At 45.5% G+C, this 27,833-nt stretch overlaps 1 protein-coding gene across 1 annotated transcript; it reads left to right on the top strand.

The window, feature by feature from the left end:
- Positions 1–1,469: 1,469 nt before the first annotated feature.
- On the top strand, positions 1,470–26,055 carry Znf541 (zinc finger protein 541). Its single transcript, XM_047529600.1, has 15 exons — positions 1,470–1,776; positions 6,553–6,796; positions 8,438–10,274; positions 12,088–12,146; positions 12,407–12,566; positions 12,846–13,025; positions 14,032–14,353; positions 19,931–19,994; positions 20,520–20,662; positions 21,009–21,112; positions 22,297–22,372; positions 22,888–22,976; positions 25,070–25,210; positions 25,532–25,713; positions 25,830–26,055. The coding sequence occupies exons 1-15, from the start codon at positions 1,470–1,472 to the stop codon at positions 25,999–26,001; spliced, it is 4,080 nt and encodes a 1,359-aa protein (XP_047385556.1). The 3' UTR covers positions 26,002–26,055.
- Positions 26,056–27,833: the final 1,778 nt, after the last annotated feature.

Genomic DNA, 27,833 nt, shown 5'->3' with positions numbered 1-27,833 from the left:
AGGCCACCAGCCTCTTCTTCCTGGTAGGCTTGAGGGTTTGCTGTTCGTCTTTGGTGTTCTGCAGTTCTGCTGCTGTTCGTTGTGGGGTGAATCCAGTTGTGTCTATCCTGCCATCACCTTGAAATGCTGGGTCATTATTTAAGTCTGGATTTGTGTGTTTCTGCAATTCTCCTACATTCACATTCTTGCTTCCTTTTGGGACCTTCACTAGGCTTATGTTAGACTTTTGCGTTTGCTTCTCCATTCATACATTTTCTCAGTTTGTCATATTTTCCAATCTTTACCTTTCTGCACTGAATTCTAGGAGGGTTTTCTCAGATTGCTCTACCTGTTCATTGCTTCTCTCATCAGCGTGGTTCAATCTGTTGTTTAACACTTGCAGTGAGTTTTTAATTTAAATGTCTTTCATTTCTAGAAGTTTCTTTTTAAAATATTTATTCTTGTTCTATAATGACATATTCTTATCTCAGTTTTGTCATCTCTCATCATCCTATTGTTTTCTAGTACTTGGGAGGCATCTGCAGGCTTGTGAGCAGAGCTTTTATTTTACTTAGTTTTCCTATAGGCTCTTCAAGGGTCCCAGGGCTCCGTTGTCTTGAGTTGAAGGCTCCAAGTTTTCTTTTCCCATGCATCTGTTATAAGCCCAAGTTCCAGCTCCCATGGTAGTAGTCATTAATAGAAATATAATGAGCCATGTATAATTTTAAAATACTCTGTAAACCACATTAAAAATTAAAAGAAGCAGATAAAGTTAATTTAGTAACATTTAGCCCACTGCCTCTAAAATATTGTCATTTCAACTTGTAATCTATATAAAAATTACTCAATTTACATTTTTTGGTACTAAATCTTCCCAGTTCAAATTGTATTTTACCCTCATAGCATGTCTCCATTGGGGCCAGTCACATTCAGTGCCTCGTGGCCACATAGGAGTAGTGGCTGTCAGAGTAGACAGCGCAGCTCCGGGCAGCCTACCTGGGTCTGATTTCCCCTTGGGCTAACTTGAGTTCATGCCTCTGGCCATTCTTCTTGTTGTTGGCATTGGGGTTTTACTTAGCTGTCTTTTGAGTTAGCTATGCCTTAAAAATTGTCTTTTGTCACATTTCTGCATGCTTATAGCTGGAGGAAGAGGTCCATTCAGTTCACCTTGAGCTAGAAATCTTTTCATTTATTCGTTACTCTTTTACCTCATTTACACATAAGGAAACGAAAGCTCAGGGAGCTCAAGGGACTTGCCTAATGTCGTGTGGCTATTAGGTGACTGAGAACAGACTTGTTTCCTTTGTTCCCGTTTGAATTCCAAGTTCATGCTCTACCTACCATGCTGTATCGCCACCTCATAATTTTGGTTCCTCCTTGTTCGTTTTCAGGAATTAACCCGCTATCAAGGGCTCTGTCCTTTCTGACCCTTTATCCGGCCTTGCTCCTTCGAAGAGTGGTTCTTGGCCAAGAACTGGGAGCGGAGAACCATGGACCAGTACAACCTTGGGGACGAGGGTGCCCTTCCATCAGAAATGCACCTCTCTTCGTTTTCAGAGAGCCAAGGGCTCAACTGCAGCGACACCCTCAACCGGGATCTGGGTCCCAGCACACGAGACCTGCTCTATGCTGGCCTGAGTGGTTTGGACCTGGACCCCAGTCTCCCAGCGCCCGACATGCCCAGTGAGGTGCTGGAGGACAACTTAGATGCCCTGTCCCTGTACTCAGGGAAGGACAGTGATTCTGTGAAGCTGCTGGAGGAATATGCAGATCCGGAATCGCAGACTTCCTTACAAGGTGAGGCTGTCCACTTGGGTGGAAGGGCCTGGCGGGATAGTTGACAGTTCCTGCAACCAGCTAGGGATTGAATCTGCTTGGATTGGTCAAGAAAAATTTTCTCTTTTACAAGTGACTTTGGGAAAAGTCTCTCTCTCTCTTTTTTTTTTTTTCCTATTTTAGAATTGTTACCAACTTCCTAGTAAAAGAAACCAAACACTAATCCAAGGGAATAATATTGAGAACACAAATGTTTGGAGATACCCTAATCTTTTGCTGGTATGTGGGAAGACCTTAAGCCTTATGGCTTTCCTATTATCACCACATTCCCAAGGGCTCTCTTCATTTTTTCAGATTGAACTTGGGTTCTGTCCATTCTGCTTCTTGGTTGTCTAACTTTCCAGGGCTCACTGACTTCATCCATAATGTAGGGGGATAGTAATATCCCCCTGCTTCCCCTCAGAGTAAGAGCAGTAAGAAGCAAAAGAAGAAACAGTTGTAAAAGCACTTTTTCGACCATAAAGCACTGAACGGAGATTGATTTGTTTGTTTGTTCATTTATTTTGTATTTTAAAAGACAGAGGCTTGCCGTGTTGCCCAGCACTCCTGCCCCAGCCTCCTGAGTAGCTGAGACTACTTCAGAGCCACCAAGCCTGGAGATACATACATATGTATACACACATGTACACATATACACATGTACATACATACATACACACCAATAATGTGATATTTAATTTTAAATAGCTTTAGTTCTAAACCATTCTCTTCAGTAGTAGAGGAACAAAGGGAGAGCTACTAAAATAATTAAATAACTAGGTTTGCCTCTCGTCTTCCCTTAGAAAATAAATTCATTTGTTTTTCTTATTTTGATTCTCCTCATCATTTCCTGGATAAGTTGTTTAAATGAGTTGACTGAGCTAGAGTTTGGGGACATTTATAATCACACCATGCACATGGAAGACCACATCTGAAATGTCTTGCAAAGCAAATGTTAATCTTAATTGGGATAAGTAGCTCAAGAAATGCTCTGAAGAACTTGTAAAATGAAAAGTTTCTGAGGGCTCCCGTTCCACAGAAGATGTAGTAGACAGAGGGTCCCCTTGCCACTGTGTGGGCACAGTGGCAGAGTCATGAGGCAGGACAGGAAATCTGCAGAACGGCAGGTACTGGCCAGGCTCAAGCCAGTGAGTAGTATTCTCAGCCTGGGCCACCTGGAAAATGCTGGAACATAGCATATGTGTGCATTTTGCTGGGAAGACATACTGACTTAGGTCAGATATTCATAGGGGTCTGTGTAAATCATTACTCTAATTCAACCTTTCTCATATTTGTTTTACACTTGAACTTTTTTTTTTTTTTACCTTATAGGAAAAAAGGAATCCACTGAATATTAAATTTCAAGTCTTTATACTTCTCTTCCATAAATTCAGGTTCCTATAAATGCATATGCTTATTTTATTTCCTCTCTCTCTCTCTCTCTCTCTCTCTCTCTCTCTCTCTCTCAGGATACTAGGGTTTGAACTCAGGGTCACTTAACCACTGACCCACATCCTCAGCCCTATTTTCTATTTTATTTAGAGATAGAGTCTCAATGAGTTGCTTAGGGCCTCGTTAAGTTGCTGAGGCTGGCTTTGAACTTAAGATCCTCCTGCCTCAGTCTCCCAATCCTCTGGTATTACAGGTGTGCACAGCTGCACCTGGCCCTTCTCTCTTTTTTGAGATGGGATTTCACTGTTTGTTGCCCAGGCTGGCCTTGAACTCCTGGACCCAAGTGATTCTCTTGCCTCAGTCTCCTGAGTAGCTGGTACTATATTCATTAACAACCAAGTCCAGAATACATTAATTATTTTAATTAGAAAAGTAATATATATTTATTAGAGAAAACTTAGAAAATAAAGAAAAGTAGTAAGCAAAAGTCTCCACTCTGACTGCCCATACATAAATCTTTAAATGCGTGGGTGAAGTTGCTCAGCTATACATAGATTTTTGGTTTGAGGTTTTTTTGTTGTTGATGTTGATGTTTGTTTGTTTTTTTGTAGTATTGGGGATGGAACCCAGACAGTCACACATGCTTGGCAAGCACACTACCACTGAACTACATCCCAGCCCTATATACATAGTTCTATGGTGTTAATATTAAATGCATAGAGGGAGGGAGATTAAGCTCAGTAGGGAGTATTTAGTCCCTGGGTTCCATCCCTAGCACTGAAAAAAAAAAAAAAAAAGCAGTTTTGTTTGAAGCTTTAAAACAAACAAGTATATTTGTTTTCGTATGTGAAGGTAGACACTGCAACTTATATTAACTATTCCATTGTATTGTTAGACCACATTCTTGTTACACTGTTAAAATCTTTGTGTGAACAAGTTTTTACATATTAAATTTTCTTTTGGATTAGTTCTTTGAGCATTTTTCTCAAAGTAGGTTTACCCAGACAGAGCATATAAATGGTTTTAGAGCTTTGTAACACTGCTTTCTAGAAAGTTCAAGTGACTTCTCAGGCCAGTGACTGCCTGTATTTCAGTGTTCTTTCAATTTTTTACAACATCTTTTTTTTGTTTAACATTTGCTTTAAGGAGCATTTAAACTAATGCAGCAAGGCTGAAGACTGTACCCAGAGGGAGTCTGATTTGTCTTTATTTAAACTGGTGGAATTATTCAGCTACTCAGCACAGTCTGTCTGTCTTTCTTTCTTTCTTTCTTTTTGTTTAATGTCAAGAAATGAAGGTAACTGAGTACAATTTTGTTTCTTTTTTCTTCTTTCTTTTCGGTACTGGTGATTGAACCCAGGGGTGTTTAACCAGTGAGCTATGCCCCAGGCCTTTTTTAATTTTCAGATAGGGGCTTGCTGAGTTGCTGAGCGTTTTACTAAGTTGCCAAGAGTGGCCTTGAACTTGCAATCCTCCTACCTTGGCCTCCCCAGTTACTGGGATTACAGGTGTGTGCCACTGTGCCTGGCTTCACACAGTATTTTCTTATATGAAGAAGTTGAAGGACAGGCAAGTTAAGAGACAAATGATCCAAGGCCACAGGCAAAGCTGGAATGAGAGTCCAGTTTCCCTTTTGCTTGTCTGCCAGCCACAGATGGTCTGCATTTTGGATCCTTTAGTGCAACTCTCTTCCTTCCCCTATCCCTGCTCTGGTCCCTGAGATCCTTGGATCTCGTCTCTGTACCCTCCCAAATAAATGCTTATTTCTAAACTTTCCATCTTGTAGGACAGTGTAATCCATTTTGCAGACCAATTTAATCTTCCATTATTCATTCCTCTAACATTTATTGAAGTGCCTGCTGGTGCCAGAATGCTAATTCCAGGAGCTGGGAACAGCAATGAGCTGGATAGAGTCTTTGTATCCCTGTCCCATTGCTTATAGTGGTCCATAATCAGTTTGCCTTTTTTTTTTTTTTTTTTTTGGCACAACTTGGCTTCTTATTTAAAAAAAAAATTTTTAGTTGTTGATGGACCTTTATTTTATTCATTTATTTATATGTGGTGCTAAGAATCAAACCCAGTGCCTCACACATGCTTGGCATGCACTCTACTGAGCCACGACCCCAGCCCACTCAGCTTGCCTTTAATCTTCATTCACTGAGCCTAGTTCTGTCCTTTGAAATAAAATGGAAGCAATCTGCTCCCTCTTCCACAGACTGGCTCTTCTTATACTTGACACCTCCCCTCAACTACCTGTATAGTCCCAGTTCCTTCACCTTTTTTCTAGGTGACATGATTAATAAAAGTACCTTCTTTCATTTTACTCTAGAGATACAGAAAACATGGGAAATCCAGACACACAAACAGAGGAAAATAGAACTGACCCATCCTCCTACCAGACAATCCATTCTCTTAGTCAATTTTCTACTCAAATTTATTTTTTCTTTTTTAACAGGGCAATTCCTCACCAATAGGCTACTTTTTTCTTAGTAGTGTAGCATGAACAACCTTTTATGTCATCAGATTTTTCTAAAGTTTTATTGGAAAAACTTTTGTCACAGAGCATTAAAACCATAACACAGTTATCTATATGCCCTCTTGTCAGATATCAGGTGTTTTTTTTAGTTTCCCAGGAAAAGCAATGGTTCAGTTAATTCCCTTGAAGCTAGATCTTTGCAGAAAGCTAAGTTTAAAACAGCTGTGGGAGCTGGGGATATAACTCAGTTAGTAGAGTGCTTGCCTTGTAAGCACAAAAAAAACAACAACAACAACAACAACAACAAACAAACAGTTGTGCACGGTGGCACACGCCTATAACTCCAGTGCTTGGGAGGCTGAGGTGGGATGATCACAAGTTCCCAGCCATCGGCAACTTAGTGAGACCCTGTCTCCAAAACAAAGGGGAGGAGTCTGGGGATGTAGCTCACTGGTAGAGTACCTCTGGGTTCAGTCCCTAGTCCTTCCAAAAGGAAAATAAAAACCCAGAAGCAGAACTGGTTGAGTACAAAATTTTGTACTTTCCCAAGATTTCAGGTGGCATATTTCCAATGCCAGGTGATGATATAGTCCTCAAGCCCCGTCTGTCTTGGTCACACTGTCCCTGAAGGATTTCATCCTGCCACTATCCCTTTCCCTCCACATGTGGCACCAAAACCAGTCAAGTCCCACAGGTGTGACCTGACCAGGGGCTCTGTTCCCCTCGCATGATCCTGAGCCTTGTTTTCTGCACATGCAAAACTGATGACACTGGAGTGAGCGTCTTAGGTGACCTGCAAGGCCAGCATGGGCAGAGAGTGGTAGAGTGCTTTAGTAGTGCTCTCTGATTTCCCCAGCTGTGTATAACCTGTGCTTTCTCCCTCTGTCTAGACCTGGGGCTAGGCGCACTTAAGGTGCCCAGAGAGGCTGACGAAGGAGGCAGGGCCACCTCGGGGAGTGCAAGGAAAGGAAAGCGGCAGCACAGTTCCCCTCAAAATCCGCTTCTGGACTGCAGCCTCTGTGGGAAGGTGTTCAGCAGCGCCAGTTCTCTTAGCAAGCACTACCTGACGCACAGCCAGGAAAGGAAACACGTTTGCAAAATCTGCAGCAAGGCCTTTAAGCGTCAGGACCACCTGTATGTAGGAGTCTGGTCAGAAAAATGGCTGTTCAAGGGTGGGGGGTGTGGGTGTGCTCTTGCCTTTTCTCCCTCCCTCCTGAATCAACCCACCAGCCCTCCATTGGGTTTTTCCACTTCCTGATTCTCTGGATGTGTATCACTTGTGCTCTGGTGGGCATGAACTTGGCTCTCCTCACACTGCCAATGTCCCAGGGCAGGTCTGGCCCTGCCCCAGACAGGTTGCTTTTCTGAGCCTCCAGATAACACCAGTGAGGAAATCACTGCCTCAAGTTGTAGGTGGGATCCTTGTGGTTTAAGACAGCTCACTCCCAAAGCAATTGTGTCTTGGAGGAGTTTGGCTAACTTGATAGAGAAATGTCCTGAGTCCCTGGTACGTGTCTGAGAATGGTGTTCAATTCTGAACATGTAAAGGAACATTAACCCCTATTTTTCTTACTTTTAAAAACTCGTGATTTGAAAAAAAAATAGTTTTAAAAAAGAAAACCCAATTAAAAGTTAAGAACAGAATTCGCTGTTCTTAACATCTTGGGAATGATAAACTTTTCTTGCCTGTGAGGGAGGAAAGAGACTGTTTTCAAACTAAGAAGACTGCAAGTGGGTAAGGACAACACCTTGCCTTTTCATGGTGCAGAGGGCTTTGGAGCATCCACTTTCACTTTGTCCTCTGGCCCAGCCCTACCCCAGGGACAGGAAGTGATTTGCTCATATCACAAGTTGGTAACACGGCTAGAACTTAGGTCTTCTGATTACTTCCCTGTTGCTTCCTTAGAAGGAGGCCAAGGGCTAACGTCTGGAGAAGGAGTTTAGTCCATGGACATACCCCATGATCATATGCACTAGTGCTGTCTAGAATAGCACTGTCAGGATCCCAGGGGGTGATCTGTTCATTTGTAAATTGTTAATAGAGATGTAGTATGAGGTAAATAAAATACATATTTGTATGCATTCTTGCTTGCAGACATTATAAGCACATTTGGTTGGTTGGCTCTAGAGAATTTTTATTGACTGAGTATCTGTAAATTGATTTCTTTGCTGCGGGGTATTCCAAGGAGCTGTCTCTGTACAGAATCTTATGGTAAGGAGCAGACTCCTTTGTTACAGAAAGGATAATCCCGTGGCATCTCAAATGTGCTCTATGGATCTATGGAATTCTGCTTTTCAGGAGTCTGTATAGGCTATTTGAAAAACAAAGATTTTTATGGGCAAATAAGAGATACTCAAAGTTAAATAGCCCTCCCTTTTAAATTTGCTCCTGTGCCTTATGAACCTTGAGAGAGTGAATAGTGGGATTTTTTGTTTATTTGTTTTGTGTTTTCCCAAAAGTTGTCAATGTGCCCAGGTCCTCAGGAGTCATCTCGGGAGAACTGATGTTCCTTGAGAACCCACTTTTGGGAAGTCTGATCTGGCTCCATTGGATTTTTTTTCTCAGATAAGGGACTTCTTTAAAGGTGAGGGTGAGGTGGGCCCCTCCTGGATTGCTTTGACAGAGCAGGGAGGCTTGGTAGTCTCCTTGAGTGCCAAGTACAGTTTCTGAGTTATGGTGCAGATGCACCAAGGACACTCAGGGCTACTGGGGTCCTGCAGAGGTAGGCTGGATCCCAGGCACCCACTGACCTCCCTTCTTATGTCTGACTCCAGGACCGGGCACATGCTCACCCACCAGAAGACCAAGCCCTTTGTGTGCATCGAGCAGGGCTGTAGCAAGAGCTACTGTGACTACCGCTCCCTGCGCCGGCACTATGAGGTCCAGCATGGCCTATGCATCCTGAAGGAGGCCCCCCCCGAAGAGGAAGCCTATGGGGACTCCCCCCATGCCCATGACACGGCCAGTCAGCCTCCTCCCAGTGGCCTACGGTCCCTGGGACCCCCGGAAGCCAGGTCCCCTAGCTCCGTCTTGCCTAACCGAGACCTCCTGCGCTGTATTGTGAGCAGCATTGTCCACCAGAAGATCCCTTCTCCTGGCCCGGCCCCAGTAGGACCTTTGGATGGTGAAGGGAGGCACTCGGCGTGTCCCTGTCCCACCTCATCGGGGTCCTCCTGCACCCCAGCAGCCACAGGGACTCTGGGCACTGAGGTTCCCGAGGAGCCTCATCCCCCACAGAAGGAGTCAGCTGCTGAAGTATTCACAGCCATCCACTCAAGGGCCACTGAGAATGGTGCCCCTGACCCGCCAGAGTTGGAGCCCCCGCTGCTTCAGCTCCCATCCTCCCTGGAGGGCTGGCCTGAGGGCGGCTCCCTGCCTGCCTGCCTGCCTCTCTTCAGAGGCCAGTCTGTCCCTGCCAGTTCCCAGTCATCGAGCCACAACTTCCAGTGGCTCCGGAACCTACCTGGCTGCCCTAAGAGCAAAAGCAACAATGTGTTTGTGGTCCATAAGCCCCCTGCAGTGCCATCCCGGGAAGGCTCTGAGTCTGGCCCCAGGCCTGGTAGCACCTCTGCCCCAGTGGAACCCTCGCCCAGCATGGGCACCAGCCAGGAGGACACACCACCCTTTGCTCCTACACTCCTGAAGGCACCCAGTGAGGTCTCAGGTGATGCCAGGTATGGTGGTGACGATGACAACTGGGCTTCCAAGAAGAGCAAGCTTGACTGTGAGTCCTTCTCATGGCAGAGCTCAGGGGAACCCGGGCTCCAGGATGTACAGAACCCAGGTGGGCTCCCAGCAGATGCCACACCACTCTTCCGGCAGCTATTCCTGAAGTCACAGGAATCTCTGGTGAGCCATGAGCAGATGCAGGTGTTCCAGATGATCACCAAGTCCCAGCGGATCTTCTCTCATGCCCAGGTGGCAGCAGCTTCCTCCCAGCACCCTGGACCTGAGGGCAAGCAGGCTGCCCTGAAGTCACTGCAGGGGCCATGGCCACAGCAGCCCCCGCCACCAGCACCAGCTGTGGACTCTCTCCAGGTGGGCCTTGGAAACTTGGAGCCAGAAGGATCCCCAGCCCGCAGGCGAAAAACCGTGCCCTCAGTACCCAGAGAGGCTTCCCCTGGCAGCACAAGACGAGACACCAAGGGAGGACCAAAAATGGCCTCAGCTCCACCATCCCTCACAGCACAGTCTCTGGACCCTTCCCGGAATCCAGACATCTCTTCCAAGCAGTTACGATCTTCCAAAGGGACCTTGGACCTGGGGGACATCTTCCCCCCGACAGGCCCTCGGCAGACCCCATTAGGTGGGGAGGAGCTGTCTGGAGTCCAGCTGTCTGGGAAGCAGGCCCACGCTGAGAATGGCATGGCTTCAGGGACTGTGAGAGGTGAGAAGGGCCCGGCCTGTTCCCGGGGCGGAGGCTACAGGCTCTTCTCAGGCAACCCCAGGGCCCAGCGCTTCTCAGGCTTCCGGAAAGAGAAGGTGAAGATGGATGTGTGCTGTGCAGCTTCCCCAAGCCAGGTGGCCATGGCCTCTTTCTCGTCAGCTGGGCCTCCTGTGGATCCCACCCGGGATGCAAAGTCCAAGCTGACAATATTCAACAGAATCCAGGTACCCAATGCCTCTGTCGTGGGGCCTGACCATAGTGCAGGGAGAGTTCTGCTGAGTGTTTGTTTTCGCATTTGTTTCCAGGCATTTTACTTCATTTCAGTGAATCCTTACATGTGATTTTACAGTAAATCCTTAGATATGAGGAAATTAAGGTTCAGAGAAATTCTGCCCACCCATAAAAGAAGACCAGAACGAGGACAGTACAGAGTTGTCCAAGCCCCTTCTTGTCATTCTGTGATTTCACTAAGCCTCTTTTGCTTGCTTTCTTCTGCCTCTTGTTTCCTTTTGGATTTGCCTCCTTAAATTCTTTAGATATAAAGGTAGAGACACACCCCCCGCCCCCGACGCTTACACATTGCTGCATGAAATGCTGGGGTGACTCAGTGATGGAGCCCTTGCCTGGCATGCATGAGGGCTGGGTCTCTCCCCAGCACCAAATACCAAACTGAACCAAACCAAAAACCAAAAACCAAAACCCAAGCAAACCACAAAAATTATCTCTGCATGGAATGGATGTATATTTTCTGACTGTGAATCATGGTTCCTGCAGATACAAGCAGGACCTGTTGTGTGTCCCTGCTGACAAGCATAAGCCTAGCTCCTCTGTGCATGGCACCAGGCAGATCCTGCTCGCAGGCACTCAGCCACTTCTCTTAGTGTCGCCAGCATCCGGCCCCTTGTCCCACAGCTGCCACTTGTTTTCACATCTTTGTTATCCAACTACTGTACAATTTGCCATTTTAAAGCATGCAGTTTGTAGTTTTTAGTACATTCGTAAGGTTGTGCAACCATCACCACTACTTGCCTGAAAAGAAATCATGACCCCCAATTGTCACCCCTAATCTTTCCAGCCTGCAGCTCCAGACAACCACAAATCTACTGTCTGTCTCTATGGACTTGCATACTCTGGACATTTCATCTAAGTGGAATCGTGCAGTGTGGCCCTTGGTAACTCTATTTCACTCGTGTTTCAAGGCTGTTCCTCTGTTTTCAAGGCTCGTCTGTGTCTATGGTGCTTCATTCCCTTTTATGACTAAGCAATATCCCATTATCTGGACCGAGTAGATTTTATTTAGTTATTCATCAGTAGGTTGTTCGCACTTTTTGGCTTTTGTGAATAAGCTGCTGTGAACATTCGTATAAAACTTTGTGGATACATGTTCTCATTTCTCTTGGATAATACCTACCAGTGGAATTGCCAAATCACATGGCAACTCCATGCTTAATATTTGACTGTTTTCCAAAGCAGCTGTACATGTTATGCCCCCTTCTCCCTGCAGTCTGTGAGACTGCAGTTTTCCCATATGCTCACCAACACTTGCTTTTGTCCTTTATAATGATGATTGTCATCATCCTGGTGGGTGCAAAGTGGTATCTTGCAGTTTTGATTTGCATTTCCCTGATGGCTAATGATGTTGAGCATTTATTCATGTTCTTTTTGGCCATTTGTATATATTCTTAGAATAAATATCTACTCAGATCCTTTGCTCATTTTCAAATTCGAATTACTATCTTGTTATTGAATCCTAAGAGTCATGGATGCAACCCCTTTATCAGATAGATGAGTTGCAAATATTCTCTCCCATTTTGCCAGTTAACTTTTCATTTTATTTGTGACATTGTTTGTAGGACAGAAGTTTTCAGTTTTAGTGAAGTTCGGTTTGTCTGTTTGGTCTTTTGTTTTATTTTGGTGTCATACCTAAACCAGGGTCACAGAGACTTACTCCAGTGTTGTCTTCTGAGTCTCACGGTTTCAGCTCTTTTGTACCTGCTCATCTCTGCTGTGTTGGCTGACATGCTTTTTCATCCTCAGGGTGGAAACATCTATAGGCTCCCCCAGCCGATGAAGGAAGAGAACATGGCAGGTGGATGGTAAGTTGTGAAGCCTTCTGACCTGCCTGGCACTGCCCCTGGGGGGAGTCCTTTGTGACTTTCTGTGCTGGCCCTGGGTGAATGAACTGGATACCTTCATCCTGAGCAGGATGCTTCAGCCCATGGAGAATATGGATATCATCTCTTTTTTAAGATTTATCAAGGGTTGTCAGTGGATTAGTTAAAAACAAAAAAAAAATCAGTGATCAGGGATGGAGTCCCATTCTCCCATTCTTCCCTCCTGCCTTGTCTACCCACAGCAACCAGCAAAATGGAGGTCCCACAGACTGGACAGAGCCAAGGAGCACTTACATCTGCAAGAACTGCAGCCAGATGTTTTATACTGAAAAAGGGCTGAGCAGCCACATGTGTTTCCACAGCGATCAGTGGCCGTCACCTCGGGGGAAGCAGGAGCAGCAGGTGAAGAGGCATGCGTAGTGGCATCTGTGATTTCAGGGTGTGACAGGCTTTGGGGTGTGTTTTTCTCAGGTTGCAGGCTGCCCCTGGGGAATGTGGGTCAGGTCCAGCCACTCTGTGGGGCACACCATCACAATTAGACAGCACAGCTCCTCCGCCTGGACCTCACCCCTAGCCTCACTGCCTGGAATTCTGCGGCAACTCCTCTAGCTGTCCTCAGGAGCAGCTCTCTGACTCCTGCCTGCTCTTTCTCTTAAAGAGCCATCATCTCTCCATGTTCAGGTGTTTGGCACAGAGTTTTACAAGCCACTGAGACAGGCATTGAGGCCAGAAGGGGACAGGGACAGGCAGAGTTCCCCAGGAGCCAAGAAGCCCTTGGACCATAGGGCCACAGCCCCTTTGGTGTTCCCCATGTTGGTCCCTGTGGCTCCAGCACCCTGCCCCCTGGGGAGCATGTCCAAGGTGGGTACTTATCTGTCTGCTTCTTCCCGCTGCTTTTCCCACCTGTTGGAACTGTGGGAAAAACCCAAACCAAATGCTCCAGGGAGTACTGACTCTAAGCACTTGGTTTGTACCTTTATTCAGTCATTCAGCATTTCCTGATCCCCTCTGACAGTCCCAGTGCTGAGCAGTTCTGGGTACCCAGCAGTGGCCACAGCAGTATGTACCCTGTTTCCTGGGGCTCTCAGTCTAGACAGGGATAGATGGCCCAGAGTTTGCAGGGTTGGGGGGCTCAGAGGAGGCCCCTCACCCAGCCTGGGGAGATCAGGGAAGGTTTCCTGAAGAGGAGATGTTGGAGCTAGGACCTGGAGGAGGTGGAGGAATGGGGCTGGCAGGGAAGAGAGCATTTCCTGAAGGGAAGATGAGCTTTGTGAGTTGGAGCAGCTGGTCTTGAGGGCTTGGCTCTTCAGCCTGTCCTGGAGGACTACACCTGAGAAGATCAAGTGGGACTTGGGAAAGGGTGACTGCACCCAAAGGTCCCTTGAGTCAGTGATGGTCCCATTGGAACTACTGTCATTTAGATGGAATAATTTTTAATTTTTGTCACACTATTACTGCATCTCTGGCCACCACTTTTTTTTTCTTTTTCCTTTTTTCTTTCTTTGTGGTGCTGGGGATGGAACCCCAGGTCTTGCCCATGGTAGTACTCTTAACCTTGAGCTACATCCCTAGCCCCTGGCCTCCATTCTTTTAAGTGCTGAGCGTTGGAACCATTGAAGCTCTCCAGATAGGTGCATAAAGCTGCAGCCTTGGGATATGGCCAGGCCTGGCATCATGGCTCTGGCTCAGGTGTGTCTGGGTAGTGCCTCGATTTCCTGTGCTGAAGGCCACGGGTGTGGCCATTCTGGGCATGGGAGTTGTATTTCCCTCTGTTTCCACGGACGGTTCCCTTTCCCACTCTTGTGCTACCCCGAATATTCTAACAGGTGGCCTCAAGTGACCTGTGGTTCTGAATTCTCTTTTCCAGGGACAAGAGAAAGATGGGGAAGAGAGAGAGAGTAAGGAGAGCAGTCAACATAGAAAGCGGAAGAAACGCCCCCAGCCCAAAGCGTTATTCATCCCTCCTCCAACCTCTGCGTTTGGGGAGCCAGGCCCCGGAGGATGCCACCAGAGCTGCCTGCGGTCTCCTGTGTTCCTGGTGGACCACCTGCTGAAAGGCTTATTCCAGTGCTCCCCCTACACACCGCCTCCAATGCTCAGCCCCATCCGGGAGGGCTCTGGGCTGTACTTCAACACTCTGTGTTCCACATCACAGGCTGGTCCTCACCAGCTCATCAGCTCTGTGCTTGGTGAGTGAGGCCAGAGTGTCTGCTCTCTGGTGTAGCCCAGGGCACCACCTTTCTGCCTGCCCTTCTTTGTCACTTTCTTAGTATTTTTATTGAGGTACAACCCACATACCATTCAGATCACCCATTTAAAGCATGCAGTGTTCGCGGACAGTCACACATTGTGCACCCATCACACAGTCTTGCATGAGAGCGTTTTAATCACCCACAGAAGAAACCTGTGCCCACTAGCGATCATATCCCCTCCCAGCCCACACCCTTATAGGCCTGGGCAACCAGTTGTACCTTTTCTGTCTCTGGATTTGCCTGTTGTGGCTATTTCATAAAAGTATTCAGACGGTATATGACCTTCATGTCTTGTTTATTTTACTTAGTATGATGCTTCCAGGATTCATCCTTATTGTAACATGTATTAGTGCTTCATTCCTTTTTCTTTTTTAATTTTTCTTTTAGTTGTAGATGGACACAATGCCTTCATTTTACTTGTTTTTATGTGGTGCTGAGGACCGAACCCAGTGCCTCACATGTGCTAGGTGAGCACTCTACCACTGAGCCACAGCCCCAGCCCACTTCATTCCTTTTTATGGTTGAGTAATAACACGTTGAATGGAAGGACCACATTTTGTTTATACATCAGTTGGTGGACTTTGACTTGTTTCTACTTTTTGGCTATTGTAAATAATGCAGCTGTGAACTTTATGTACAACTTTTTATGTGGATGCATGTTCTGTTTTTCTTGGGTAGATAGCTAGAGTAAAATGCTGCATCACATGGTAGCTGTTTAACTGTTCAAGGAACTACCAGACTGTTTTCTGAAATGTCTGCGGCGCTGTGAATTCCCTCAGCAGTGTGAGAGTTCTGATGTCTCCACCTCCTTACTGAGACTCGTTAGGCGTGGGGGTGATTTTTTTTTGCTTGCAATACTCAGGAGAGAACCCAGGTCCTCTCACAGCTAGGCAAGTACTCTACCACTGAGCTACATCTACAGCCCTGTTTTCATTTTATTTTTTGAGACAGGACTCCCCCATTTGCTGAGACTGACCTTGAACTTGCAATCCTCCTGTCTCAACCTCCCAAGTAGTTGGGATTATAAGTGTGTGTCACTGTACCCAGTTTGGGCTTTTGTTTGTTTGTTTGTTTGTTTTTTTGTCCTTTTTCTTTTTTATTGTAACCATCCCTAGTAGGCATAAAATGGTACCTCATTGTTGCGGGGTTTTGGGGAATTTTGCGGATTGGACCCAGGAGCACTTTACCAGTAAGGTACATCCCTAGCCCTTTTTTAGGTCACTAATTTGACTTTTTCCTTTTTTAAAATATAGACAGTATTAACTTTCCTCTCAGCACTGCTTTAGCCACATAGCTTAAGTTTTAATATGTTGTGTGTTTGTTTTCTTTCCTTTCAATATTTTCTAATTTTTCTTGTGGTTTCTTTGATGTATTGATTACTAGAGTGTGCTGTTTAATTTCTATTTGTGAATATTTCTATATTTCTGAATTTTCTCAATTACCTTTTTCTACTGATTTCTAAATTAATTCTGTTGTGATCATAACATATACTTTGTATGAATTCAAGTTTATTGGTGCATATTTTATAGGCTGGGATGTGTTCTGTCCTGGAGAATGTTCCATGTGCATTTGAGAAGATGCTCATGGAATTCTCTGTGTTCTGTGGTTCCTGTTGTTGCTCAAATCTTGTATTTCCTTGTTAATCTTCTCCCTAGTTGTCCTATTAACAAAATTATTCAAATCTACAACTTTTTTTTTTCAAATGAGAATTGAGCTCAGGGACCTTACATATGCTAAGCAAGCACTCTACCACTGAGCTGCATCCTCAACTTTTGAGTTTCATTTTTTTTTTTTTTTTTTTTTTTGTACTGGGGATTGAACCCAGGGGTGCTTTACCACCAAGCTACATCACTAACCCTTTTTACTTTTTATTTTGAGACAGAGCCTAACTAAGTTACTGAGGATTTAGCAAAGTTGCTGAAGCTGGTTTCAAATTTGCAATCCTTCTGCACCCCTGAGTCACTGGGATTATAGGCATGTGCCACTGTACCCTGCTAAATTCTTTATTTAATCTTTTCATTCTGACAATTTTTACTTCCTATACTTTAGTGCTTTCCCTTTTTTTAAAATATTTTTTTGTTTTAATGTTTTTTAGTTGTCAGTAGATTTTTTATTTTATTCATTTGTATGTGGTGCTGAGTATCGAACCCAGGGCCTCACACACGCCATGTGAGCCACAACTACCACTGAACCACAACTCCAGCCCCTATGGCTCTCTCTTTACAAGCATATATATGTTTGCTTATTTATTTATATATACTTATTCTGCAATACTGGAGATTGAACCCAGGGCCTTGCACATGTTAGGCAGTTGCTCTTTCTCTGAGCTTTATACCTAGCCCTTTTAATTTTATTTTGAGATAGGGTCATATTAATTGCCCAGACTGGCCTTGAACTTTCAATCCTTCTGCCTCAGCCTCCCAAGTAGCTGCAATTACAGAAATGTGCCACCATATCAAGCCCTAGTTGTTTTTTACATTACTTTGAGACAAGGATTCACAGGCCCTGACTGGCCTGGAACTTGTGATCTGACTCGAGGTAGCTTGGATTACAGACCTGAGCGACCGCACTTAGCTAGATGTATATATAATTGTCATGCTGTCCTGAGGGCTTGACCTTTTATCATTATGAAATATCGCTCTTTATCTTTAGTAATATTTTTTGTTTTAAAGTCTAATTTGTCTCATATTAGTATAACTATACTATCTCTTATGGTAGTTGTTTGCATGGTGTATACTTTTCTGTTCTTTTATTTTTACCTATTTGTGTCTTTAAAGATAAAGTGTGTGTCTTATGGCATTATTTAGATCATGTGTCTTTTATTTAACCTAACAAACTCTGCCTTTTAATTGGGTTGTTTAATCAATTCACATTTAATGTTATTAATATAGTTGGAGTTACATCTGCTATTTTGTTTTTTATTCTCTATATCTCATGTCTTTTTTCCCCCTCTGCTTCTCCTTTCTTTTGCATAAGTGAATATTTTTGGTGTTACATTTTAATATCTCTTAATTATTTTTTAAACTTTTTCTTAACCATTTCTTAGTCTTACAATATACATCTTAACCTATCATGATCTGTTCAGATGTGTGCTAAACAGAAACATTGCTCCTTCTAACTCTGTTCTGTCTAATGTATTTTCAGTGGTATTGTTTTGTAGAGAGTAGATGGTTTGGTAGACACACACCTTCTCTCAATTATACGTTGTCATTATTACTTTATATAACTTCGTCATGTAAAAAAGCAGAGAGAATAAAGGGAAGCAAGTGCTATTTATAGAGTTTGTTACATTAACCTTCTATTTATAACCTCTGGATCTCTTTGTTTATTCCTGTGGCTCTGAGTTACCATCAGGTACTATTTCTTTTCTTTTCTTTAAGAACTTAAGTTTAAGAACTTAACCTTTGGGCTGGCGTTGTGGCTCAGTGGTGTTGCACTTGTCCATCACCTGTGAGGCACTGGATTTCATCCTCAGCACCACATAAAAATAAATAAATAAATAAAGGTATTGTGACCATCTACAACTAAAATTTTTTTAAAAAATAATTAAACTTTATTTATTTATTTACTTTTTATATGGTGCTGAGGATTGAACCCGGGGCCTGAACCACAACCCTAGCCCAGTGCTATTTATTTACTTTAGCACTGTTCTGCTCCTGTGTGGTGTTATTGCAACATGTATTACATTTCTAGATGTTACAGGTCCATAACACATTTTTTTTAACATTATGAATTAAACCCAGAGTTCACACATGCTAGGCAAACACTCTACCACTGAGCCACATCCCAGCCCTTTTTAAAAATATTATATTTTGAGACAGGGTCTCAGTAAATTGTCCAGGCTGACCTCAAACTTGTGATCCTCCTGCCTCAATTCTCCTAGAGTAACTGGAATTATGGGCATGCACTACTGTGCCCAACTATAATAAGTATTTTTTATGCAGTTGATCTTTAAGTTAATTTTTAAAAAAGAAATATGCAGTTTTGCTACCTTTGTAGTTACCTACACAATTTTTTCTAGCACTTTTTTTTTTTTTTTGGTGTGAATTCCCATTACTATCTGATGTCACTTGCTTTCAGCCTGAAGACTTATCTTTAGTATTTCTTTTTTAAAAACATTCACTTTAGTGAGATATAACTCACATATTATGTGATTCATCCCTTTAAAGCACATACTTCAGTAGTTCTTAGCATATGTGTGCCATCTTGCCATAATCAGTTTTCAGGCATATTAAACATCCCAGAGAGAAACTGCATTCTTAGCAGTCACTCCTTTCCTGGCCTCTTGCCCACCCTGGGCCAGTACTAATCTACCTTCTGCCTCTATAGATCTGGCTGTTGTGGGTGGCTCATAGAGGTAGAATCATATAATATGTGATTCTTTATGTCTTGGTTCTTTCTCTCAGTAAACTTTTAAGCTAAGTTGCTAGCAACAGATTTTCTTAACTTTTAAAATCTGGACATGTTTTCATTTTACCTTCATTTTTTAAAGTCAACTTGCTGGCATGGGACTCTTGGTTGGCATTTATTTTGTAGCACATTGAGCATGTTATCCCACTGCCTTCTGATCACCATTATTTCTGGTGGGAGGTCAGTTGTTAATCTTCACAGTGTTCCCTTATATGCCAGGAGGTTTTTCTTCTTCTTTTTTTTTTCTTTTTTCCATTTCACTTGTGATATTTTTTTCTTGATTTTGACTTGTAACATTTTGCCTGACTGTAAATCTGTTTCTCCGTTTGGAGTTCCTAGACATTCTTGGATGTGTATATTGTTTTTCATCAACATTGGGAGGTTTCAGCCATTATTTCTTTAAATATTTTTCTGTCCCTTTATCTTTTCCATCTGGTACCCTCATCACACCTGGTTGCTGGACTTCATTGTGTCTCTCGTTTCTCTGGGGCTCTTTTCACTTTTTCTGTTTTATTTTCTGTGTTCTTCAGTTGTGTGTAGATCTGCCTTCAAGTTTGCTGATGGCTTCCTTCAACCACTTCAAACCTGTGGAGGTCCATTTTGGCTATTGTACCTTTCAAAATCAGCGTTTACATTGTCAAAAGAACATCTATCTCCCAATGGTACTCTCTGATGAGAAATTTTCATTCTACTTGCCTCCAGTTTTTCTAAGCATGGGAACTGGGGAGACATGCAGCCCCTTCTTGGTTGCACCTACCTGGTGGCAGCCCTTAGAGCAGCACTTGTCCACACACAGAGCTGGTCATGGCTCAGAGGCCACAGACTTTCATTCTTACTGAAATTTAGTCAGTCACGATTATTTCTCCAGATGCCGTATGTCCTTGGGACAATTTCCAGAGACCTTAACTTACTGTCTCAATACCTATGTGTGATTTTCATCTGTTAGTTTGTTGTTTGCAAGTTCCCTCCTCTGTCTTTTTTGAAATTCCCCCTCCTATGGGATCTTTAAGGCCCATTTTCATCTGTATCCACAAAGGCTGGCTGAGGGCCCTGTGGGTCACTTCTGGTCAGTCTTCTTGAGGCTTTTTTCTATGTGTTTTCTAGATCAAGGAGATGGCTCTTTTGGCATCTGTGTGGTAAAGGACGATACTAAGATCAGCATTGAACCGTGAGTCATAACATACTTAGAACCTAAGGGTCCTTCCAACTAAGGGTGCTTTTACCCTCTGTCACTTTTTCTCAGAACTCCCTCTTCAGAGGGAGGTCAGGCCCAGCTCCCTGAGAAGTGGTGGTTTCTCCAGATATATGTAGAAGTTCTCCTAATATGGTTGAGCACACAGAGGCGGATGTCTGGGACCTTGGGGTTTAGGCAGAATAGCTGATGGTGCAGTACAAGACTGGAGAGTATCTGTGGATGTGGCTAGACAGATGTGACCAGGTATCAGCAGGTACCCCCTGTCCTAGAGAGGCACCCATACCAGAAATCTGGCCATAAAGAAACAGGAAGTAGGCAGTGTCCCTGGAGAGCCTGCACTTGTGTGTCACAGTGATAAAAGGCCGGTGTGTCCAAGAGATGGCAGCAGGTTTCTATAGAGCAGCCTGGGGCTGAGAGAGGCACCCAACGCATTTCTGTCTATTTCCTGTTGGAGTCACCTTTACGTCTCATACGTCTGTACGTGTGGCCTTGTTTCAGACACATCAACATAGGAAGCCGGTTTCAGGCTGAGATCCCAGAGCTGCAGGAGAGGTTGCTGGCGGGAGTTGATGAGCATGTGGCCTCTCTGGTCTGGAAGCCCTGGGGAGATGTGATGACCAACCCAGAGACACAGGACAGAGGTGGCTGAAGCTCTGTGGCCAAATTCCCAAAACCCCCCCAACTCCGGGGAGCTTTCCCTCCAGTGCTCGCCTGAGTGTGCCCTGGGTGGGGAGGGGGAGGACAGACCCTCAGCATGTATGCTTCTCCCTGGCAGCATTCTCCAGTTTCTGCCACACAAAGTGCCAGGCAGGGCTCTGCCCTTCGTCCTTGTTCCCCCTTTCTCATCTGTGTGTGATGGAGATGTGTGAGGTAGGAAGGTGACATGGAGCCCCTCTCGCTGTCCAGGAGGGTTTCCTCCCTGGCCCCTGCTGACTTCCTCTTGTCTCCTCTTCCCTGTACTCGTTCCTCTCTCACTTGGAACCACAGTGACTGAGCTCTGCAACGTGGCATGCTCCAGCGTGATGCCGGGAGGGGGCACCAATCTGGAGCTCGCTCTGCACTGCCTGCATGAAGCCCAGGGCAGCGTTCAGGTGAGGTGGTCGTGTGCTTGGCAGCTCACAGCTAATGAAGCTGGGGGCCTGCTGCCCGTCCTCTGCAGAGGCTTGGCATGCTCCTTGTGAACCGATGCAGGGGAGCACTTCGCCGTGGCTCAGTTCTCCAGTTACTCATTCCCTGAGACAAATCAGGGACCTGGGGACGGAGCTAGAGTGGACTGGGCTAGGTCCCGTGTTCATCTGGTTTATTCACTGAGCTTCTCCTTTGAATGATGTATAAAAACCTTTGTGTAACATGAGTACCTCTGCCCATCTCCCAATCCTGAGGAGTTAGAGAATAAATTAAAAGTTAGACCTGGGGCTATAGCTCAGTTGGCGAGTACCTACCTCACATGCACAAGGCCCTGGGTTCAACCTCTAGCAGTACCAAAAAAAAAAAAAAAAAAAAAAAAGGAAAAAAGTCTAGCTCTGAGTAGGAGTCACGCTGCCTGTGTTGGAGACTCAGGCAAAGAGTGTGCCCCAGTCTTGCTTTCTGTCAATCTGAGAGGCATGCCTGGCTCAGGGTGGGTGTTCAGCAGAGTGATCTATACATGTTGAGTATCCTCTGGGTGCCTTCAGTGTTGTGGGCACCTGAGTCAGGACAGCCCAGGGCTCTGTGCATGCATTAGTGCTCTGTGGTTGTCTTCACCACCTTGGAATTCTGTACGCTTTTGGAATAAGATGTCCCTGGTTTTATTTTGCACTGGACCCTAAAAACTACGAATCTGATCTTGACTAGGGTTACACTGGTGTACACTGGTGATTGAGACAAAAGTCCTTAACCTCCTGGGCTTTTATTTTAAGAGTCAAAACAGGAAATATGTTTTTAAATTTTATTTAGCTAACAACAAACACTAGGAGAAAGTAAAATGGGAGCATTGTGCCAGAGTAATGCTCCTTCAAACACCAGTCACTGTTGGAGCAGACAGCTTGTGAGAATAGATCTGCACTGTTTCCTTCATTGGGGAAGCCATCTTGGTGTTTTAATGCCAGCTACATTCAGATTGATGTCATCATGTGCCCACAGACTCTCCACCAGTCCAAGCACTGACCACTTTGAGTAGCCCTGGGACTAGCAGAGACTTAAAGGATGGCTATATTTTTCAAGTGAATGAAAGAATGGGAGTGATCCTCTGCCTCACCTCCCTACCCTGTGTGGCCTGCACCTCCTCTCGTTCCAGATCGCCCTGGAGACTCTCCTACTCAGAGGACCACAGAAGCCACGGACTCACCCGCTGGCCGACTATCGCTACACAGGTGATTGGAGAAAGGCTGCTGGGACTCGTGGGCCTGGCTGAGAGCCTGCCAGCAAGTGAGCTCTGATAGCAGCTCGGCCTCTGCCTCTTGGCCTTCTCTCCAGGCTTCCACCTGCCCTTCTGGAAGCACCTGTCCTTCTGGAGTGCCTTTGCTATCACTTTTTTCTGCCTACTCCTCCTTTAGTGGTTCTCTAAGGGCCCTGCCCACCCAAGGAGTAATGCTGCTGACCAGGGAGCAGGGAGATGGGTTTGGGTTCGGTGGTCGAGCACAACCCAGTCCTGGTGTCAGGCAGCCTTGAGCCCCTGTATGCTCTTGGCAAACCACTGAAGCCTGAGCTGCCACATCTGCAAACTGGGAATAGTAATGGAACCACCTTGTATGGTTTTTGTGAAGATGGTATGAGACTGGCACACAGTTGGTGCTTGGTGATGGCTTTAAGGAGGAGGATGGTCTGCGTTTCAACCACAGAGCCACAAGGAGAAATGTCTTCCCCTCTTGGTTGTATTCTTGAACAGGTTCAGACATCTGGACCCCCATGGAGAAGAGGCTCTTTAAGAAGGCATTCTGTGCCCACAAGAAGGATTTCAATCTGATACACAAGATGGTAAGGCAAGTGAGGGCTGGCAGACCCGGTCCCACCCATGCAGCCCAACAGGCCTAGAGCCCCACCCCTCAGCTGCCTGTGGCCACACTGCTCTCAGGTTGTAAACAGTCTATCATCTCAGAAGCCAAGCAGTACAGAAATGCATTCTATGCTTAAAACAAATCTTTGTGCCCCTGGCCACTGTCCTGATCATTGTTCTGATTAATAAGCTTTGGTACCTGTGTAACTGAATGCTTTTAGGCATTTCTCTGTTCACATGTATGTGCATGTATGCATGTACTTAAAGAAGCATGAGCTCAAACTGCATAAACTGTGCTGCTGTGTTGCCTTTTTCCTCCTCTTTTAAAACTCAATACACAAAACTGCACATAATCAAGTGCAAGATTTTGTGAGTTTTGACATATTTATACACTTACGAAATCATCACCATGATGAAGATAATGAACATATCCATGACCCTCCTGTCCCTGACAGTCCATCCCCCATGCCACTCTCTGCCTCTGATCAGCCCCTGCTGTGCTTTCTATTACTTTATGCTTGAGCTTTCTAGAGTTTTATATCAATGGAATACTTATTTAGCATATGCTCTGCTTTGTCTAGCTTCTTATACTCAGCATAATTATTTTGAGGTTCTTTGTTGTTGCATATATTAACAGTTCACCCCTCTGTATTTCTGAATAGTATTCCATTGCGTGGATGTACCACAGTTTATTTACTCGTTCACTGGTTAATGGACATTTGTGTGATTTCCAGTTTGGGGTGGTTATGAATAAAGCAGTTGAAGGTGGGCGTGGTGACACACTCCTGGAATCCCAGCAGCTCGGGAGGCTGAGGCAGAAGGATCACAATTTCAAAGTCAGCCTCAGCAACTTAGCAAGGCCCAAAGCAACTTAGTGAGACCCTGTCTCTAAATAAAATACAAAAAGGGCTGGGGATGTGGCTCAGTGAGTGGTTAAGCACCTCTGGGTCTGGGTACCACCCCTCCAAAAAAAGCTGTGGTGCCTATTCATGTACAAGTCTACTCTTAGAGTTCATTGACCTTTGTTGACTGGTGCCAGGTGTCTTGCCCACATTGTTTGTATATTTTCACTGGTTTTTCATTGTTTGGGGTGGGAGGGTAAATCTGGTTCCTGTTGTCCCATCTTGTTCAGAAGCAGAAGTCCAACTTTTGTTTTTTCAACTTGGTGATGCTTCTTAGGCAGAAAATATACTGTTGTGTGTGTTGAACACACATAAAACTGAAACAAATTCTTTGAGCTAAAGTATTTTCTGGAGCTATCTCACTCACCAATTCAAGAGAAATTCTCTTTCTAAATCAGTTAATTTTTGGGGGGGAGGTGCTTGGGACTGAACCCACCAGGGCCTTACACATGCTAAGCAGCACTACGTCACTGAGATACACCACTTGTCCTCCATTCTGCTTTTACAAGTTTTTCAAAAACAATTTTTAAATTTTTTAGTTGTAGATAGACACAATATCTTTATTTTTTTCAATGTGGTGCTGATGATTGAACCCAGTGCCTCACACATGTGAGGCAATTGCTCTACCACTGAGCTACAGCCCCAGCACCAATTTTAAAATTTTTTTTCCACATCAGAGTTATTTTTAATGGTATCCCTTTTTAATAGAGGGAAGAGCAAGTGATGAAATTGAATGTTATCCACTCAAACTGTGGGCCACATTCCTGACAGGGTTTCAGAGGCTCCATCTGGCCTGAGTAGCTGTGTGGTATTCCATGGAATGAGGCATTGGTTCTAATTAGTCCCAGTGGTGAACACACAGCTGTGGGCATGGTATCAGTGAGGGTCCCCACCCTCGGGCCTCTGTGGGCCTCCTCCTACAGGGAAGGATTCCTGAGCTAGCATTGCTGATTCATGTGTGCCAGACTTAGATGCTAGCTAACATGTGGCTTCACTTTGGACCCCTTCATCTGTCACCTGGGAGGGCTCTGTGGCCCTCTGCAGTGAAGGGGACAACAAAGTAAGGGGGAGAGCTGTTGTGGAAGATGTTCAGCAGTGCCAGCCGCCTAGGGAAGGATCTGCCTGGGTCTGGGAGATGCTGCCCACAGCCTGTTTCTGTTTTGTTCCACTAGGTCCAGACAAAGACGGTAGCACAGTGTGTTGAGTATTATTACATCTGGAAAAAAATGATCAAGTTTGACTGCGGCCGAGCCCCAGGGCTAGAAAAGAGGGTCAAGAGAGAGCTGGAGGAGGTAGAAAGGACTGAAGAAAAGGTAGAGGACCCACAAGGGAGAGGTCTGATCTGCAGGCCACTCCCATCACAGTCCGAGCTTGGGGAAGGGACTCCAGGGGGCGGGATCTCCTGCAGAGAACATGTGTGCCTGCCAGTCTGTCTCCCTTACAAGGAGACAAGGTTAGTGCCTTATGGGGTTTTTTTAAATATATATTTTTTAGTTGTTGATGGACCTTTATTTTCTTTATTTATTTATATGCAGTACTGAGAATTGAGCCCAGTGCCTCACACCTGCTAGGCAAGCGCTCTACCACTGAGCCACACCCCAGCCCCCCTTATGTTGTTTTTGACCCCTTCACAGGTCACTTGCAGCCCTCGGGAGAGACCCAGTCACCGTCCAACTCCTGAGTTAAAGATAAAGACCAAGAGTTACAGAAGGGAGTCCATCCTCAATTCCAGCCCAAGTGCAGGCCCCAAACGGACCCCGGAGCCACCAGGGAGCGTGGAGAGTCAGGGTGTTTTTCCATGCAGAGAGTGTGAGAGGTACCTGGCCTTTTCCTGGAGAGGCTCACAGGGCCACAGCCTTGGCCTGTGGTCCCTCCCTTGAGTCACCAGCCTCCCTCCCTCCTCTGACCTCGTGTCCTCTGGTAACTCCTCAGGGTGTTCGACAAGATCAAGAGTCGGAATGCCCACATGAAGCGGCACCGCCTTCAGGAGCACGTGGAGCCTGTTGTCAGAGTGAAGTGGCCTGTGAAGCCATTCCCACTAAAGGAGGAGGAGGAAGAGGAGGAGGAGGAGCTGGGGACGGACATTGGCCCCCTGCAGTGGTGATTCCCTGCTGGCAGCTAGTCTGCATGGGGTCTCCAGCACTGTTCCACCTTCCTGAACTCCCCGGGGGTGTTTGGGGCACCCCTTTGCCTCTTCCACCCTCCCTGTCTCCCATTGGCCAGCTTTGCTAGCAAACTTGGCAGAGAAGACACCACTGGACAGCTCTGGTCTGTCGGACGGGACAGGGGCTTTGTTCTCTTTAGGTTAATCATCTCCCCTCTGTCAGTCCCATGTTGCCTAGAGAGCAGGCTTGTGGGGGCGAAAGGTCAGATCTGGATAGCTCTTAAATCTTAGCCTCAGTGTTGGGGTTTGTTATATTGCTTAGATAAGGCCATGTAGAGAATCAGTGGGAAAAATACCTTAAGATCTCCAACGTTTTGGGGCCCCCCTCCCTGGAGTAGGGTCTTTCTGCATTCCGGGTTCACTCCCTTGTCTTGTGATGACTTGTACTTTGTTAAGTGTGTTTTTGTACGTGTCTACTTGTAAATCTAATTAAATTGGGTTCTTGAGCAGCTGTCTTCTGACTTCCAGTGGTGGAGCCCACAGAGGCTTCTGAGCTGCAGCCACCTGCTAAGGCTGGGAGGCGAGGCTGCTGGTGCCTTCTCGGCGGGGCATCTGGTGAAGGTGGACATACTCCTTTATTAAACCTTTGCAGTAGTACATGCCAGACAGGTCCCATGGGGTCCCTGTAACAGGGATGCGGTGAAGCAAGAGTGACGAAACCCTTTTCCTCAGGGAGCTTCCGTTTTAGGAGCAGCAAGGCAGCGACAATAAATAAGCAAACAGCTGATTTTAGATCATGACAGTGGGTATGCTTTGGTCATAGGAACAGAATGATTTAAGCACCAGGACACCATTGGCTCCAGCAGCTCTACCGTGAAAGGAAGGACCCCTGGTGGCGGACAGTGGCAGTACCTAGCCTGTGCAGAGGTCAGCGGGGCGGGAAAGAGCATGGCCTCCCTTCCTGTGTCCCTCTTTGAGAATGAGGAAACTTGCAGCACTTTCCAGCAGACTGCCCCTCATGTCTCATTTGCCAGGACAGTGGCCTGTGCTCAGTTCTGACCTGGTCCCTGGCAAAGGGAAGGAAAATGACCCAGTTATCCTAAACACTCAAGATTTGTCTCCAGGACAGGGGAAAACCAATGTGTTCCTTCCAGTTTGTTACCACCTGAACAGGAGTCCTGTTAGCCAAGAAAAGAAGAAACAGAAGTGGCTGTTGGGTAGGGCAGACCACTGTGTCAGCTACAAAATGACATGAAGAAAATAAGATGATGCCAAGGATATGGCAGATGTTAAGTGGGCACAAGGAGAGGCCAGACCTGGATCCTGAGCCATAGCATAGCAGGGAGGCCAAGCACAGACGTCCATAAGAAACTAGCAGAGGGTGTTAGGCAGAGAAATGGCATCTCAGGTGCCTTTAAAAACAACTGCCTAGCTGGGCATGGTGGCACATGTCTGTGATCCCTGGGACCCAGGAGACTGACACAAAAGGATTGCAAATTCGAGGCCGCCTGAGACCTTCGTGAGACCCTGTCTCAAAAAATAAGTAAGTAGGGCTGGGGATATAGCTCAGTTGGTAAAGTGCTTGCCTTGCAAGCACAAGGCCCTAGGTTCAATCCCCAGCACCACCAAAAAAAAAAAAAAAAAAAGTAAATAACATTGAGATACTGGGGTGTATCTCAATGGTAAAGCACCCCAGTACAACCCCTGCATTTGCAAATGAGGCCTGCATTTTAGAAGTAGAGACCATGGGCTTCTTAGTTTGTCACTTAAGAGGGAAGTATAAGGAAAAGATCACGGTTAGCATGGTAGGTTTGGGTGAGCAGTTGAGGCAG

Source organism: Sciurus carolinensis, chromosome 16 (assembly GCF_902686445.1).
Source record: "Sciurus carolinensis chromosome 16, mSciCar1.2, whole genome shotgun sequence".
Classification (NCBI taxonomy): Eukaryota; Metazoa; Chordata; class Mammalia; order Rodentia; family Sciuridae; genus Sciurus; species Sciurus carolinensis.
The sequence above is the reverse complement of the archived record's forward strand: the minus strand, read 5'-3'. Positions and strand labels throughout refer to the sequence as shown.